Source organism: Fusarium sambucinum, chromosome II (assembly GCF_050947815.1).
Source record: "Fusarium sambucinum isolate potato_lamoka chromosome II, whole genome shotgun sequence".
Classification (NCBI taxonomy): Eukaryota; Fungi; Ascomycota; class Sordariomycetes; order Hypocreales; family Nectriaceae; genus Fusarium; species Fusarium sambucinum.
Window position 1 is genome coordinate 1,970,664 of NC_139293.1, and position 16,229 is coordinate 1,986,892.

A 16,229-nucleotide genomic window follows, 5' to 3' on the forward strand; every position below is an offset into this window, starting at 1 on the left:
ATGTGTATATATAAATGCTTGTGATATGATGAACATGTTGGTATAGCCCAAAGAAAACATTTGGTTCCAGTTTCGACAAAAAGCAGGCTAAGGCGGAAAATGAGGACATACTCGCTGATAGAAAACATGTTGTACAAAACTGCGCCGATAAATCTCAGAGATGAGCCCGAGCCCTCTCCTCTCTCTTCTTCTTTCCCTCTCTTACACTCTTCCCGAAAGCTTCCTTCTCCTCGTTACTCAGCGTACTAGGCACTTTGCCCTTTCCGCTTCTTTCACCTTCAATAGTTTCCTCCCAAAGCTTGCGACCCAACTTGTCAGTAAGTCGAAGTACGCGACCACTGACCGTGGCGCCATCGCGGCGGTTCTTGCCTTCGCGCCGTGACTTGGCAATCTTTTCGGTAAAGTCCCATAATTTGCCTTCAGCAAGGAGAGCGCCCGTCTTTGGATCACGAGGAGTGCGCCACGAGATATCGAGCTGGACACGGGGAGGAATTTTGGTGTCCTTTGACTTAACGACGTGGAGAAGTTGGTCTTGCTCGAAGCGCATATACGAATTCTTCAACGTTTCTTTGTTGACAGCCTCAAAGTATGAGAGGTCACCCTGGTGATAGAGTGTTTTGCCAAGCTAGATGTAAATCTTGTAAGCATGTGAAAACAGCAACGATGACTGATGGTTATTCGTGCGCGGATCAACTTACCAATTGTGCACTGTTGTGTGTTTTACTTTGCTCAATCCAGGTATCCTCATTCTGTCCCAAGGGAGGGGTGAGTCCCATGAGAGAGACAGCTGCCAACCATGTTGCCTCGACAAAAGGCCAGATCAAGAAGCAGTAAAAATCGTAGTTCTCACGACCAGCTTTCCTTTCCTGCTCTGCAAGACCTACCATGGTAGCATTGCCTTCATTATCACGGTCAACTCTGATAACATTGTCTGCTTCCAGACCTCGCAAAGTCCTGTCTAAGTTTGTATCAAGACCTTCGCTGGAGAAGATAAACTCGCCACGGAACAACGATGAGAGAAAGAACACTTGTTCCCTCAGCTCATCAAATGGCATGTCTTGCATCTGTGGGCCACCTCCTCTCTTCACTCGCGAGTACATTGCCGCACTGACAAGCGCTTCGTAAATGAAGAGATGGATCGTCATGTTGCGGTAGAAGGATAATTGAAAGCGGTCAACAGCATAATAAGTTGGCTCGGCCAGACCATCAACCATGCCAATAAGGTCTTTACCAAGTACTTCGAGACCACGCTCAATGATTTCGGTAAGAGGTGCGTTTCCAAAATGTGCTACGCGCCCACCTTTTGCACGTACACGTTCTGTAAGCCACGTAACTCGACGCTTCAATTCTTCTTTTCCAACTCCACGGCCACGTAGTGTTAGAAGAACAGTGCCAATTAAAGCGGTTGGCATCACGACAGACACATCATTGATGTCGCTCAGCACCTGATACCCCATCGTCCGCAAGAGCTTTTCGCGGACTGCTCGGACTTCGGGGCGCTGATGTTCGGTATCAAGTCCACGAGGAATGCTTGGAAGCTTTGACAGCTGGTTGTCTAGAAATCCTCGTAAACTCCATGGTTCATGAAATCTAACATCAACGCGGCCGAGGCGTAATGATAGAACAGACGATCCTCCGCTTAAGAAGTCAGCCAGATTTTCCTTCTTCTTAGGCATGCCAAGCAGTTCTGTGACATAACCCTCTGTCTCTATAACCTTGTCGTACTGGGTGCTGACAGGACAAATGATGGCGTCTTGGACTCGGCCTGATAGAATGCTATCAAGGACGAAGCTGAGGATGCCGAACTTTGGGGGTAACAGCTTCCCTGTTCGCGAGCGACCTCCTTCGATGAAGCATTCGAAATTGTAGCCTTCCTGGAGAAGTGTATCGATGTATGACTGGACTAATGTAGTGTACAAGACATCATCGCCGAATGCCCTTCGGATCCACATGGCTCCAGCGTGTTGTAAGAATTCACCCAAGACAGGAATGTTCAGATTATCTCCCGCGACCACGACCGGTAATGTAAGGCCCAGACGGTAGCAAATGAGCTGAAGAGAGACATAATCAACATGCGATCGGTGACTTGGCAAGAAGATGATGCTTTGCTTCTTTTGTGCGGCCACCTCAGCAACCTTTCGCAGCCGCAGGACTTCTTCACTTGAGACAAAAATCCCATTGTGGTACGCACGGGTTAATAGCTGAGTTGCGGAGTAGTAAGCACCCCGGATAAAGGCTTTGCTTTCCATCTTGCAAATCATATCTTCGGTCCATTTGTCGGCCAGTTGTTGAAGTCCCGACTCAATCTCGTTAAGTCGCTGAGAACGTTTAGCGCCATAGTCTTCACTGTCTTTCGGCAGCAGACCCTCGCGTTCTTCAATAGCAACACGATGTTCAGCCAACTGGCTGATCCTTTGCTGAAGAAGAGGAGCTGATAGAACCATGTTCTTCATGTTTTCTGAGAAGCCGGAATAGAAGACCGGCTGACCGATAACATTATCATAGGCGCGCCATCCTTGACCAGACACGTAGAGAGACACTTCTCGGAGAAATCTATGAGTGTGTTAGTCAATATCACAAGAGAAAAAAGTGCACAGATAGCCATGGTGATAGCTATAATGCCGGTGAAGGAAGTATTACTGCAGAGGCTCGGAACGGAATGAGGCAAACTTGCCCATCAAAGCCTCCTCCTTGCCTTCAGGGATTTTCTTGGGCGGCTCAACAAAGCCACTAGGTTGTAGTGTGACTTCATCGCCCAATATCTGAAGGTCTGGCGCCGAATTGACCGTCGAGTCGGTATCGGTGTCGTTGTGCGACATGGCTGAGGGTTCTTCAGGCGTCGTTAAACCTCGGTATTGACGACAATTAGTTGTAGTTTGACATCAAAAACACCATCGCAAAGTAAACAATGAAGCTTGTTAAGAGATTGAAAAGGTGTCCGCTTGATTGGGCGTGTATAAGTTCAAGAAATAATTGCCGCCTTTTACTAAGTACGAAACAAAATACAAGTCAAACAATATTTTGCAAGCTCATAACCGAGTCGCGATGGCATTGGGCAAGTGGAGACCATCATCATTTGACTTGACTCTACCGAGCAAGCGACATGTGATGGAAGGGGGAAAGAGCTTGGGCCCCACTACCGCCTTCCCCAGAAAATTGCTTGCAGGATCGCGGTAACTTTCCGCTAACTAAACATTTTTTTCTCCGGCCTTGAGCTGCTGCTGACTTCATTCTTGATCGCCCAATCACCAAACTACGCTACCTTCAACTTCACGATCATGGCCAGCGTACCACAGCAAGCTACGCAGAATCTGCTGGCTAGAGCGCATTCTCCCGACAGCGCAAACCGCATCTACTCAGAAAAGATACAATACCGGTCGCTCATTCTTCGACCGACCTCTCCTCCACCAGCTACCATCAATGCCCGCGCCGCACGCCGAAAAGCTCGCCAAGACAAGAAAGAGAAACAGAAGCAGAAGCCTAAGCCACTCTCGTCACGGGAGAGACGAAATCTAGGCCTTCACGATATCCCTAAGGATGGCCAGAAATACCACATTTATGAGCCTTTGACTCACCTGTGGCTAGGCTACGCCCGAGAGTTGCTTGGAAACGACATCTTTACCGGTGGACCTAGCGCAGCAGTGAAACTGGCAAGCGCTGAGTTTCATGGTGCTCCTATTCAGGTTGTACGAAGCCATTGCCCTAGTCGAGTTGGTATCGAAGGAATCGTTGTCCGTGATCGCAAGTTCGTCTTTGAGATCATAACTAAAAAGAGGGGAGTCAAAGTCGTTCCTAAGGAGGGCACGATTTTCCGAGTGGAAGTTCCACTCGATGAAAAAGTCACAGATAGAGAAAAGGCTTCAAACAAAACGTTTGCCTGCGAGGTATTTGGTGATCAAATGATGGTGAGGGCACCAGATCGTGCGAACAAGAAGTTCAAGGCCCATTTCCTCCTGAACGTCTGAGAGCCTCATGCCACTTCAACGTAACCTTACGCTTTCAACTACGTTATTTCGGACTTGGGCGATCACTCAGTCCTTTGCTACAACGCCACGCAGTTTTTTGATCAAAATAAAGTGCTAGGAGCACAGCAGCATCTTCTCTAACCCGACGACACCCAGGTGGGCGTGGCAACCAGACTTACACCTCGTCATACGAATTCATACGCCCAATCCGCAGCTTCCTTATTGTACCCACGGGACTATTGCGAAAATACGGTTTGGGTAAAAAAGGGCGCTCACTCAACATACATCGAGGCATGGACAACGGGCATCTTTACCGCGTTCGTCTGGAGTGGTTTTTATTCCTTTGAACCTCACGCTTAAGACAATCTCGCTCGCCATGCGTTTCTGTCCATGCCCCTCAACCAATGTTCGTGTTGTATTGGCGTGTGAACCACGACTTTCACCCTTCTCATGCGGCACGATTGTTCGCACCTCGGTGATGCTGTTCCTACTGGCAATAATGATCACAATGTGCGCTTGTAGACACGTGGGTGGAACAGAAGTGTCGAGGGCATTTGTTTGGTCCAACCTGGTTTTGGTGAGCTTTATTGAAACTAGGCAATTCAAATTTGGGTATTAACTGTCAAATTAGGTGTTTCTCGTGTTCGTTAGTGTTCATGCGCTTTATTATCTCAGGGTCACCGTTTCGAGGCGCGACATTACCGATTATCTCCTCACATGGACAATAATGATGGTATCTTGGTGTCTCCTAATTGTGAACGTGACCTACTGGTCCCACTCGTTTTGCCGATGCCGACATCGACCTGAATCAGCTGGTGATGAATTCGAATACTGCATCACTACTGTCGATTGGGGTGGATGGTGGATCATTGTTGTCTCCTGTGCATTGTCCATGTTCCACTTGTCGTGAGTACAGAGAAGGGCCTCTCCTAAAAACGAAGGTGAAAGCTAATGGAAAAGGTGTGAATGGTCCTACCGATACTTGACTGCGAGAGGTGGATATCTTAGCCAGTTTTGATGAACTTGAGCTTAAGCCTAGGTGCGAAGAGAGTTGAGTTATAAAACAAGGAAAAAACACCCTTCCACGTCAAATACCTGGACAATCAAGTAGTGGATAAGGGGCGGTTAACATGTCGACATACTTGACGGATTGCTCGCAAAAACATTTTATCACACAGCTACGTACTTCATCATTCGGCATCTTCATCTACTAAGTCGTTCTGAAACGAAAATGTAAAATAATATCGTAAGGCGAAATAAAAGTCTCTTAACCCCTCGACGCTGAACCGTGACAGAGACCTGTACCACCACGAATTGGTTGATTAAAGCGAAAAAGATAAACCGGTTGATCAACCCATGAGTATCAAGTCCACTTCCTTTCTTAAATAGACATTGTTAATGTGGTTTAATATTAAAGCTTCAGAGCGAAGGGTAAAGCCAGGATTAGGCATTGGGCATCGTGCCACCAAATGTGGTGTCGTAAAGCTCGTGACTGGGCCATTGTAATCTGTGGCTTGGTCTAAATGCTTGTGGGGTTGGGTAAAATGGAAAACGCGCTGCGCTATGGCGCGACGTGACGACACGTGACCCAGTGGCAAAGTCAATGGCAGGAAGTTCTGTTCATAAATCAATTAGTACCGAGATAAGATTGATCAATCCTTGATGGAAAAACATAGTCCCCCTGACCCAGGTACTCGGTAGCGAATTGCCTGGGTTTATACGTAAATAGTAGATTCCCCTTGTTTTTTGAACCTCGAGGACAGATGTGTACAAGTCTCAATGGCCTTCTGCATCTCGTCCCCATTTTCGTTTAGGATTCAGCCCTGAACAGAGGGAATTCAATCTGTCAAGTGCCGGTAAATTGTCGGCTGCATATCACTACGGGTCATAACAACCCCACTAATCACAGACTTTCAGTGAGGTGGCCTGGACAGCCCAGTGCTAATCCTGCTGGAGAGCCTAGGTATGGAAGCCCGCCATTAGCTAAAATGGAACTACCGAGGAGGCTGGCAACCACAGCTAGAATCAGGTACCTCACTATCTAATTTTTCGAATCTGTCACCCAAAACCCTTCCACTCGATTTTTTTCCTTTCCCCGTTTAAAGGTAACCCCAAACCACAGCGTTTACATCACCACCACCACAACATCACACGAAACTCTTCTCTCGGATCTCCGAACAAAAAAAAGAAGCATTACTTCATTCAACAGTCACGTCGCGCTCCCCCGCCGATCACACTTAGTAACACTATCGTTTACGATATCGTATATCAACTTGCCCGCCGCCATCGTCTCATTGACTATCGCTACAGAGCATCGTTTTTGTGCTCCCGTGTCTCGATCTCAACTATAGCTTTCACGTTGCCACGCGCTTTAGCAAGCTCTTTGACAAACAATTCTCAGCCACGTTGCAGCTCAAGGCCACTGTTCCTCAGCTGCCCTGACCTGTACCATCTTCTGCCGATTCGACCAACCATCGACGCAACCTTTGCGCCCCTTGACCTCGAACGACAAAGACGTTCCACACTATTTCCCGTCCGCTCGAACTCGCATCCGCACTCGAGACGACAATCCGAATTCGCTTTTAGCATCAGCTTTATAATAGCGTTTACTCAATATGCCGACTAATCTTCCATCGAGCTTTGCCTCGGCTGCTGCTGGTCAGAACTCCAACGCCAGAGGAGCAAGGATTGACGTAAGAGGAAATAATTCTGGAGATTGGTAAGTACTTGCTACTCTTTGGCTTTGTTCTTGTTTAGGCCTTCGTACCTGGACCTGGTATCATGGTGGGATGTTGTGCTGCACACTGTGTTCCCCAGTCACCCCGCGTGTGGTTTGTGGTGTACAATATGAAGTTCGTTTCAGCGCTTGGCTTGATTGTCGCGAATGGCGCTTCTTGATGCCAGGCACTGCCTTACTCTAAAGTGTATGACTATGACCTATGATCCATTGGCATTGGTGGTCTCCTGTTACGGCCCTTTACCAGTTGCACCATCTGCTCGCCTATCATGCATTCTGCCACTATGCTTGGATCCTACAAACCGTCACTGACACTATATCCAGGGCCAGAAGAGATGGTCGATCCACGAATGGTACCCTCACCTTCCGTCGGTCATCTACAACTCCCCTCGGCCAGCCCTCTTCTCAGCCGCCGCCCTCAACGGATCATGCAGTTCAACCCCCCACCACCGTTGAGAGCCCTGAGAATGCATCGAGCTCGACATATGAGCTGCCCCCAACACGATACACAAGGGAGGAGCTCCTTGACGTTTACCGCTTACGAAAATCGGCCGGCGATGTATCCCACCTTTTTGCCCCAGGTTGGATTCCTGGGCAAATGAATGGACATGCTCCTAGGGGTTGGGGTAAAAACAATGACAACCATATCCCTCAGGAACCCGGCGCCTGCTGGGAGGAATCTGGAGATTCGACTCCGATGGGACTGCTGGATATGTCCATGGAGGAAAGAGAGGTGCGACAGTCCCCACTCTGGTGGTGGTGCTCTAAGTTTGTACTAATCACTAGTAGGCTTTTAATACTGAAATTAATTCGCCGCTTAAACCCCCGACCCAGAACAAAGACGCCCACCAAGGTGGTGCAAACGGACGTAAAGCATCTTTATCCCAAGGCACTTCCAACACTTTTGGCGTCAGTTCACCCTCGTCAGCTACACGACCCAGTACACGACGACGCGAGACACTCGAATCGAACCCTTTCAACGTTGGGAGTGCCCTGGCATCTCCCACTGCCGTAGGCCGAGTCAATCGTGACGATCAAGCATTCTGGTTTTCCCGTAGCAAGACCGATCTTAAGGAAGCTGAAGCCGACGAATCCGATAACGAGCCTGGTTCCCGTGAGGCTCCTGGAAAGCTGCCCCCCTTTGGTAACTTGATGCGCTCTAACACGGGCGGTATTGGCGGCGTCAGTTCCATCTGGCCACCTTCTAATCAGACAACGCCCGGTGCAGGAGGGTTTGGAAACTTTGCACTCACAGGCTCGCCTGCCGTTGGTGATAAACGCGTTGGCGGCGGTGCTGGTGGGAGTAGATTGGCTCACCTGATACCTAAGGAGAGCTCGGACAACCTGAGTGGCAAGGCTGGGGAGGGTCAAAACCCTCTTAGCCAGCAATCTTGGCGATCCCGTGCTAGAACTGACACTGATCCTTTTGGTGAAGATACTGCATCAGGCAGCGCAGCACTCAGTGGCGCCCCTGACAATGACACTGCCGGCCTACCCCAGCAGAACAATTCAGCAGGCGTTATGGGTACGCCCATTAAGGGCTCCGCTGCCGATTTTGGCATGTCTGGCCTCAGTCTTGCAGGTCATGGCGATGACGGCCCTTTAAGCCCATCCGAGACCAATCCCTACCGCAGCCCTCCAGCTGAGCGACACGGTCATGACGGCGATGGCAGTGACGACAAATCTCATGGCACAGGTCTTCACGATGCCCCCTCGAATTTTGGCTCCATCGGTCGCAGCTTTGGGGGTTACGACGGAGGTGATCGTAGTCAGACCTCCAGTGTCGGCGCCAAGGCCTACCCTTCGTTGAACAATCTGGGTTGGCCCGCACCTGGTGGCCCTACAATCGGGACTCCGGATCGTGAAAGGCCCAACTTGGGCGGTGCATTTGGGAACTCTCTGTTCAGCCCTATGGGTGAGCTCCAATCACCTGGGCTGTCGAATCTCAATAACGTTTTCGGCCCTGCCAGTGCTGGTGGTCTAGCAACTGGAAGCATTGGTCGTGGCAGCAAGATGGGGTCTCTGTTTCCTGCTGCCATGCAGGCACAGATGCAGACTATTGAGCACGACAACAATCTGTCTGACTCTCTGCCTGATCTTCGCCAGAGCAATCCTTTGGGTGCTATCGGCCGGAGCAACTTTGGAATCCCGACCCGCGACACTGAGAGTCCAATGCGACCCAATCGTGGAGTTTTCGAGGAGCTCTTCCCCTCTAGTGATGCCTCTCGAGCTCAGGGTGTTTTCACCACTGGTGACTCCAATCATCCTACCTCCGCCGCGGTAGCCCCCCAGTCTTTCACCCCTATTGGTGGTGGTTTGCCTTTTGGGGGCAGCCAAGGTGGCACTGAGCCTCCTTCCGCTCAAGTCCGGCAGATGGTCATGCCTGATCGCATGAGGTGGGTTTATTTGGACCCTCAGGGGCAGGTTCAAGGCCCGTTTACCGGATTGGAGATGAACGATTGGTACAAGGCCAACTTCTTTACTCCTGATTTACGAGTCAAGAAAGTGGAAGATCCCGAATTTGAACCACTAGGTCAACTTATTCGCCGCATTGGCAACTCGCGCGAGCCATTCTTGGTACCTCAGATCGGTATTCCTCACGGTCCTCCTGCACAGCCTGGGCCATTCCCCTCGCAGGGGAACAGTGGTGTAGTGCCACCCCTGAGTGGTGTGTTTCCTAGTTTCGGGCGCACACTCACAGCCGAGGAACAAAACAATCTAGAGCGCCGTAAGCAGGAAGAGCAGTATCTCATGGTTCAGCAGCGGGAATATGTCATGCGTGCTCAGGCAATGTCTAAATTCCCCATTCCTGGCCCGATGTTGCAGCACCACTCCAGTGCTCACAGTCTTCAGAGCCAACCCAGCTTTGGTAGCATTTCGTCACCAAACCCCATCGGAATGGCTCCTCACCAGCAACCTATCGGTGCCATGCCCCCTTCTGGCGGTTTCTTTGAAGGAGCTGGGCCAGTAGGCAGCCAGACATCTGTCCCGTCAGGTTCGGGAAACGGAGATCCATTCAGAGATGATGACTTTGCAAACACGGAGCGTCAGCTGCTCGCCAACCTTCAGGGCTCTGGTGCTCCGCATCCCATCGGAGCCCCTGTTGCCGATGCCGGCATTCGCGCTGGACTGCCTGACACTGAGAGCCTCGAGCAAGACCCTGAAGGATTCAAAAACCGTCTGCAGCAGTTCGAGGATCTCCGAGCTGGTTTAGAGGCTGAACAGGCCGAGAAGGCCGAAGAGGGAAGCGAGGAGGAACTATCTGAGGAACTCGCCCCTGCTGCCGAGGCCGCCTCCGAGGAGACGCAGCGACGTGCGGAAGCACCAGTCTTGACTGGTAAAGCTGCTCGAGCTGCCAGGAAGAAGGCTGCAGAGGATGCCTTGTCTCTGACTCAACAGGTCCAGCAGACTCAGGCCGCCGCAGCTGCAGCTGCTGCTCAGCCAGTTGAGCCCGACATGCCAATGCCCTTTCCCCCTCCCGCATCTACTGGAACTCCTCTTCCTGCCCCGACAGCCCAGCGTGCCCGATCCAACCTCCCCGAACAGTACAATCGCTCTCAGACCGGAACCCCTGACAGCGCTTCTGTAAACGCACAACCACCACCGCTGGCTCCTTGGGCAAAGGACCACGGAGCTGAGAGTCACAAGGGCCCCAGTCTGAAGGAGATCCAAGAGGCCGAAGCACGCAAGGCTGCCAAAGCTGAGGAGGCCGCTGCTGCTCAAAGGAAGGCTATTCTGGAGCAAGAGCTTAGGGAACGTGAGAAAACAGCCGCTGCTTCTAACGCTGGTCTGCCCGCTACTAGTACTTGGGGTCACGGTTCTCCTGCTCCAGCTGGCAGCCCTTGGTCTAAGCCTGGCCCATCCAAGACTACGTCTACTGTCGCCCCTTCAGCCCCGGCCTCTGGCAAGAAGACTCTTGCCGAGATCCAGCGCGAGGAAGAGCTTCGTAAACAGAAAGCCAGCCAGCCAATCCCTCAAGCCAGTACTCCTACCGGCGTATCCAAGAGCTATGCCAACCTAGCCGGTAAGCCAGGCCAGTCCATTCTCACCAATGCTGCGTCTGCTGCTGCAGCCGCCGCTGCTGCAACGGCTCCGCCTCCTGGAAGTGGCTGGGCTACTGTTGGCGCTGGTGGCAAGGTTAAAGCTCCTACCGGTCCATCATCCCAGAGTCGATCGGTCAGTTCTACCAACATCAAGCCTGTCACTTCGCCTACAAAATCAACCTCTAAGCTGGTAACTCCGGGCAATGGCAAAACTGAGACTGGCAATGCTGCCATGGAGGAGTTCAACAAGTGGGTTAGCCGGGAGCTTTTCCGGGGTCTCACTGCAGTCAGCGACAGTAAGTCAACCACACCAAAACAAAGATTCCATGAACACGGGCTAACCAAATGTGCAGTCGCCGCTTTCCAGGCTACTCTTGAAATCTTGCCTCTCGACGCTAGCTTGATTGCTGATGCTGTTTACGGCACCTCAACCACCATGGACGGTCGTCATTTCGCCGAGGAGTTCATTCGCCGTAAGAAGCTTGCTGAACGTGGAGTTGTTGAGAAGCAACCTGATAACAAGGGAGGAAATGGTGGTGGTTGGAGTGAAGTTGCCAAGAAGGGAGGTCCCAGCAACTCTGCCACCACCGCTGCTGCTTCTGCTACTGCCACCAGCCCTCGAGACGACGCTGGCATGCAGGCCGCTGGTTTCAAGGTTGTGCCAGGCCGAAAAAAGGGCAAGAAATAGTGCTGTCGCCTTTGAATTGACGGGCTTTAGCGCGGCTCGGCCACATGCTGACGGCTAAGTTCAACCAGTTTGTTGGAGATATAGCGTGAAGGTTTTGTTGAAGTTTGAGCTGGCGTGTAGGAAAAAGCTATTTATGGAATATGAAGGATGTTTGACGACATCACTGTATAACGTTGGGAGGCTATCGTTGAGCGTGGTAAGCAGCGAATATCACGATAGCGTTGCGTTCAAAACAATTCGTTATATGGATTAAATAGCATCATGCCTTATGATTGGCCTGTCAATTTGTATTCCAGTCAAGTGTCCTGAGTCCCAATAACGTTGAATTGGACTTCCATCAAAACAAAACAAAAGACCACATTGCACTTCAGAGTGTTGTGATGCTGATATGTTTGGTCCCTGGCCAGCCGATGGGTGTCGATGAAACTGTTTCGATGTTTATGGTTGTCTTTCCGCATGTGCACAATGTTGAATCTTCTGCTGACAAGTCCACAATTAGCTGAAATAATTGCATTTTACTATTTTGTTCTGTCTATATCGTCGTTTTACTCTTTATCATGCCTGGTATGTTTCTCGTAACCTAGCCAATTCCTTTTCATTGACCTTTAAGAAATCCTCAATCCTTCCATCAAGTTTTCCAAAACCTTCCAGCCTTCACTTCCCTCCCATCTCTCCTTGCCTTTGCCCATCACACTCCTCACTGCGCTTCTCGCCTTGCCCTTCCATTTACTACCGATAGTCTCAACAGAGGCGCCCCAGTTCTCATACACTGACACCAACTCATCAGTTCTCTGCACAACGACAGTCCAAGCACCCTCATCAACGGTCCAGTCTCTGGCCTCGTCTTCTGTTGTGGCTGCTGCGCCGGGCAGAAGACCACTGCCTGATTGTCCAAGAACTGCGCGCCATGCTCGCTCAGCTGCATCGATAGAACCGGAGTAATCTCTTCTCCAGGCACGAAGTCGGGAGACCAATGTCCATAGCTCTGATCGTTTTGTGATGAGTGGCACCACTTCCTCCTCAAACAGGCGCATCACCAGTCTCTCAGGTGTTCCTCGAGGAGGATCGTACACACCTGTGCTCGATGTCTTCTCTACAGACAGTACAGCGTCTTGAAGCAGTGCGCCAAGGACGTCAGCATCGAGAGTATCTTCAGTTTTTCGAATGCGGATAATGTGTGTGAGCGCAACAACCATATCTGCTATAGCAGGCGGTTGAACACGCGATGCCAATGTGAGTACGTTATCCCAGATTCGCCAGTTATCGTGGCTGATGGATGCACCTCGCTTGTAAGCCGCAAGAGACTGGTTAAGGAGGGTGGCGGGGTCACGGTCTGAGGGCTTGGAAGGGGCGGCAAGAGCAACGTCGTCCTCTTCATCTTCAGCGGGGATAGGCATAGGCTGTTCGTTGGTGGCGGTAGGGTTGCTCTTTTGCTCGGCGACAACTTCGCAGTACAGACTCCAAAGAGCACTTCCCAAGTTGCTCCATGTTCGAGCATCTTCACCTCCAGCCGTATCACTCGCCGATCCAATGGAACGGTTGAAAGCTTCAGCGGCATCGCGAAACTGTGCGAGACGCAGGCTGATATCTCCAAGACGGCTCCACATCTCAGGGCTCAGACGGTTGGCAGCTGTTGCCTTCTTGTATGCCTCACGAGCCTTCTCCCATTCCTTGTTCTGGAGGTAGTATTCACCAAGTGACTTTTGGGCTCGCGCGAAGCGATGCTTGGAGATCTCCCAAGCACGCTCGTAGTAGGAAGGATCATTCTCGATATCACCCAGAATACAGAACAATCGTGGGGCGTTGGGTGGTGAAGGCTCGCGCTCTGGTCCTGAAAAGTCTGCAGCCTTGAGAAGAGTCACATCGTCATCGATGTTCTCATCATCTGGATCCGTGGGATATGTCTCTCCGGTGCGATGGAACAATCTCCATCTGATAATTCCCTTAGCCTTCTCTTCACCACCACTGCCACGGCCATCTTCATCCTCGGACGCTGCGGCGCTGGCGAGACAGAGTGCCACTTCAGCCCACAGTCTGAGTCGCTTGAAGATCTCGAGAGCAGAGGCCAAGGAACCAATACCAGCCCAAGCGTAGGCCAGCTCTGACTCAAGATGCCACCGGGGAGGAGAGCAGATGGCGTGAATGTATTCAAGACGTACATGCGCGGGGGCAGATTCCGAAGCTTTGGGGGCAGGGAGGAAAGAGGTTGGCTTGCTCTGGATAGGCGATGGAGCTTGATCAGGAGCAGTGACTTGGATCGCTGGGGCGTCGGCCTCAGAATTCTGCTCCTTTGCCTCAGCCTTTTGTTGGGCTTCAGCAGTTGTGTCTGTCAGGACCTGGTCTGCCACAGCTTGGAGCTGAAGCACACCTCGCTCAATAGTTCGGCTACGGTGCACCTCGATTCGAGAACGGACAAGCAAGGCATGAGTGTAAATCTGCCAATTGGTCGACTTGTCTCCAATGACTCGTACTGCATATGGCAGAACCTCTGCTGAAGTCAGGGTGTCGATAGGTGAGAAAGCATCCTTGAGCGTAGCTTCTGTGAGAAGAATGATTTGGTCAAGAGGAGAGAGTTGGGGCTGGGCGTCGGGTGACAGGTCAGCTAGGACCGCGGGAAGAGAGGCCTTCTTGTCCTCTACGTTTTCCTCTTTCGAAAATTGGATTTCCTCATGAAGAGTGTCGTCATTCAGCTGGAGAGCATCAGGCTTAGCTTCCTCTTCCGCGCTGTCACTCTGTTTCTCGGCGTTGCTCTTGGCCAAAACAACTAGCTGGCTGATGCTGTTCTCCTGGAATTTGGTCCTCTTTCCGAGAGCACCTGAGAGAGCGTATTCGAGGCCGCTTGTCTGAGAAGCCTCCTCAAGAGCTTCTTTTGCTTTGTCGTCACGTCCCAGCAGGATGTAGTTATTGGCTGCTTCAACAAGGAATTGAACCTTGTCATCGTGACTCCATGTATCGTTATCTGAGGCCCAAACCTCCTTTCCGAGAATTTGGGCTCGTACACTCTCGATACCTTCCACAATCTTGGTTGCCAGTGTAGGCACATCGCTCCACTGAGAGCTTCGAGCAAAGTTGGAGCCATGTCCCAGAGAGGGCTGTGTCAAGAGCTTGTAGTGCCATACGTCAACTCGGAGTCGTGTCCAAGCAAGACTGCAGTTACGGGATTGGTCTTCGGAGAAGATGTTCACAATATCGTTGGTAGCTGACTTGAGTTCCTGTGTGAGGATGAATCGTGCTAGAGCAAATAGTTCCAAGTGGGGAATGTAAGCATACGGCGATACACCGTCAATCTCAAGATAGTTGAGGCAAGCCTTGTGAAGATGAGCATGGGAATTTTGTGTGTCGTCTGACTGGGCACTAGCCCATTCCTTAGTGAAATAGGAACTGAGGATAGCCGACTCGGGAAGCACAGGACCAGTGACGTTGACCTGGAGGAAGGCATTCAAGGCAGCGAGGCCTACTGAGAGAACCTGTGGGATGTCTGCTCGTGTCTCGGACGCCGGGTCAGATCCGGAACCAGAGGAAATTAACTGGGTAACAAAAGCCTTAATCAAGGCCCCGGCCACCGGGGCTGGGTCCGATACGGAACCGGAGGTTGAGCTCGGGGCTGATTGAGACTCGGCACTGCCTGCTTTCGAGAGCAGAATAGAAGCATAGTGGCCATTGCGCAAAGCGCTTCCACACTCTTTCGTACTACTCATAGCTGTATTTTATAACTACTCGCAATATGGAGTTTGTTTTTGCTGACCAAGAAAGAAAAAAGGTGCGAATTGGGCGTTAACGTTATGACGGCTCTTAGCAGGGTTAGGTCTTGGCCCCGGCTTCGCACTGAATAAGATGCCTTTCTCTGTCTTTTTTTGTGATGAAATAAAGGAGTGAAATACGCTGCTTGTATCGTCGACAACAAGCAGACCATCAACTGTAAAGTTCACTTGTTGATGTAATTTTTGGTGGATGTTGTCAAAGTTGTGCCCGCTGTTTACTAATACAACCAGTCATTGTCACAGGCTTCCATTGAGTTCGCTGAGACAGAATTTTTTTATTTTTCTTGGGTCCCTCTTTCCTCCGCACCGGATGAAGTGGGGTCATTCCGGCGTCCGGTGAGGGAGGGGCAGGTGCTCCGGGATCTACTTTCTACGCTCACAATTAGAATAACCACCACAAGAACTTGAAGCTTGCCTGTTACATGTGCCCTGCATAGGTACTTCTTAAATATATACTCTCAAATTTATAGTCAACATACTACTCGAATCGGCAATGATAGACATGTCATGATATCCATGCAACCAGACACACTAATACAAACTTGAATACGCAGTATGATATTGGAGGCTAGTCTCCAAGGCCAAGCCAGCCCGAGAATTGAGGAGTAGTGCCGTCTTCTCGGTTGACTTATCTCACGTTTGAAACTGCTGATGTAGTAAGTACGCCATGTAAATGTCCCAACGGTCTCTAGGTGCGTAGAGTAAGGATGGTACAACAAGTTGGAGCATTGGCTTCTTGGCTATAACATACAATGTCATGAACTAGAACCTTGGCTGCTAACAGGTACCAGAAATTGCTTGGCTACTTGATCCTTATTGTCTGTCATTGTATTGACAAACGAAGAGTTTTCATTACCGGCTTAATCGAACCGATTCAGAGCGTGAAGAACCGATACGATAGTTTATGATAGTGTGGATACACTCATCAACAGGCGTCCCGCAACTTCGCCCAGCTAGCCAGGTTCCCTGTCAAGGGCCGTTTTAAACAGCAATGTGTCATTTATTCTCGCATAACCTCTGTTGCGTTTAATAAGG

The 16,229-nt window shown here is 50.7% G+C and overlaps 4 protein-coding genes across 4 annotated transcripts; 2 read left to right on the top strand and 2 right to left on the bottom strand.

Moving 5' to 3' along the window:
• Positions 1-154: 154 nt before the first annotated feature.
• FSST1_007451 (acyltransferase-domain-containing protein) lies at positions 155-2,819 on the bottom strand (the record flags this gene model as incomplete). The annotated part of the gene is made up of 3 exons (XM_083224235.1): positions 155-625; positions 699-2,553; positions 2,641-2,819. 3 exons carry the CDS (start codon positions 2,817-2,819, stop codon positions 155-157), a joined length of 2,505 nt encoding a protein of 834 aa, XP_083083412.1.
• A 459-nt stretch (positions 2,820-3,278) lies between these two features.
• Positions 3,279-3,965, top strand: FSST1_007452 (RNase P/RNase MRP complex subunit; the record flags this gene model as incomplete). Its single annotated transcript, XM_083224236.1, has 1 exon — positions 3,279-3,965. One exon carries the CDS (start codon positions 3,279-3,281, stop codon positions 3,963-3,965), a length of 687 nt encoding a protein of 228 aa, XP_083083413.1.
• A 2,615-nt stretch (positions 3,966-6,580) lies between these two features.
• Positions 6,581-11,433, top strand: FSST1_007453 (GYF domain-containing protein; the record flags this gene model as incomplete). Its single annotated transcript, XM_083224239.1, has 4 exons — positions 6,581-6,684; positions 7,027-7,435; positions 7,492-11,041; positions 11,099-11,433. The coding sequence occupies 4 exons, from the start codon at positions 6,581-6,583 to the stop codon at positions 11,431-11,433; spliced, it is 4,398 nt and encodes a 1,465-aa protein (XP_083083414.1).
• A 605-nt stretch (positions 11,434-12,038) lies between these two features.
• On the bottom strand, positions 12,039-15,131 carry FSST1_007454 (tetratricopeptide repeat-containing protein EMW1; the record flags this gene model as incomplete). The annotated part of the gene is made up of 1 exon (XM_083224240.1): positions 12,039-15,131. The coding sequence occupies one exon, from the start codon at positions 15,129-15,131 to the stop codon at positions 12,039-12,041; it is 3,093 nt and encodes a 1,030-aa protein (XP_083083415.1).
• Between the last annotated feature and the right edge of the window lie 1,098 nt (positions 15,132-16,229).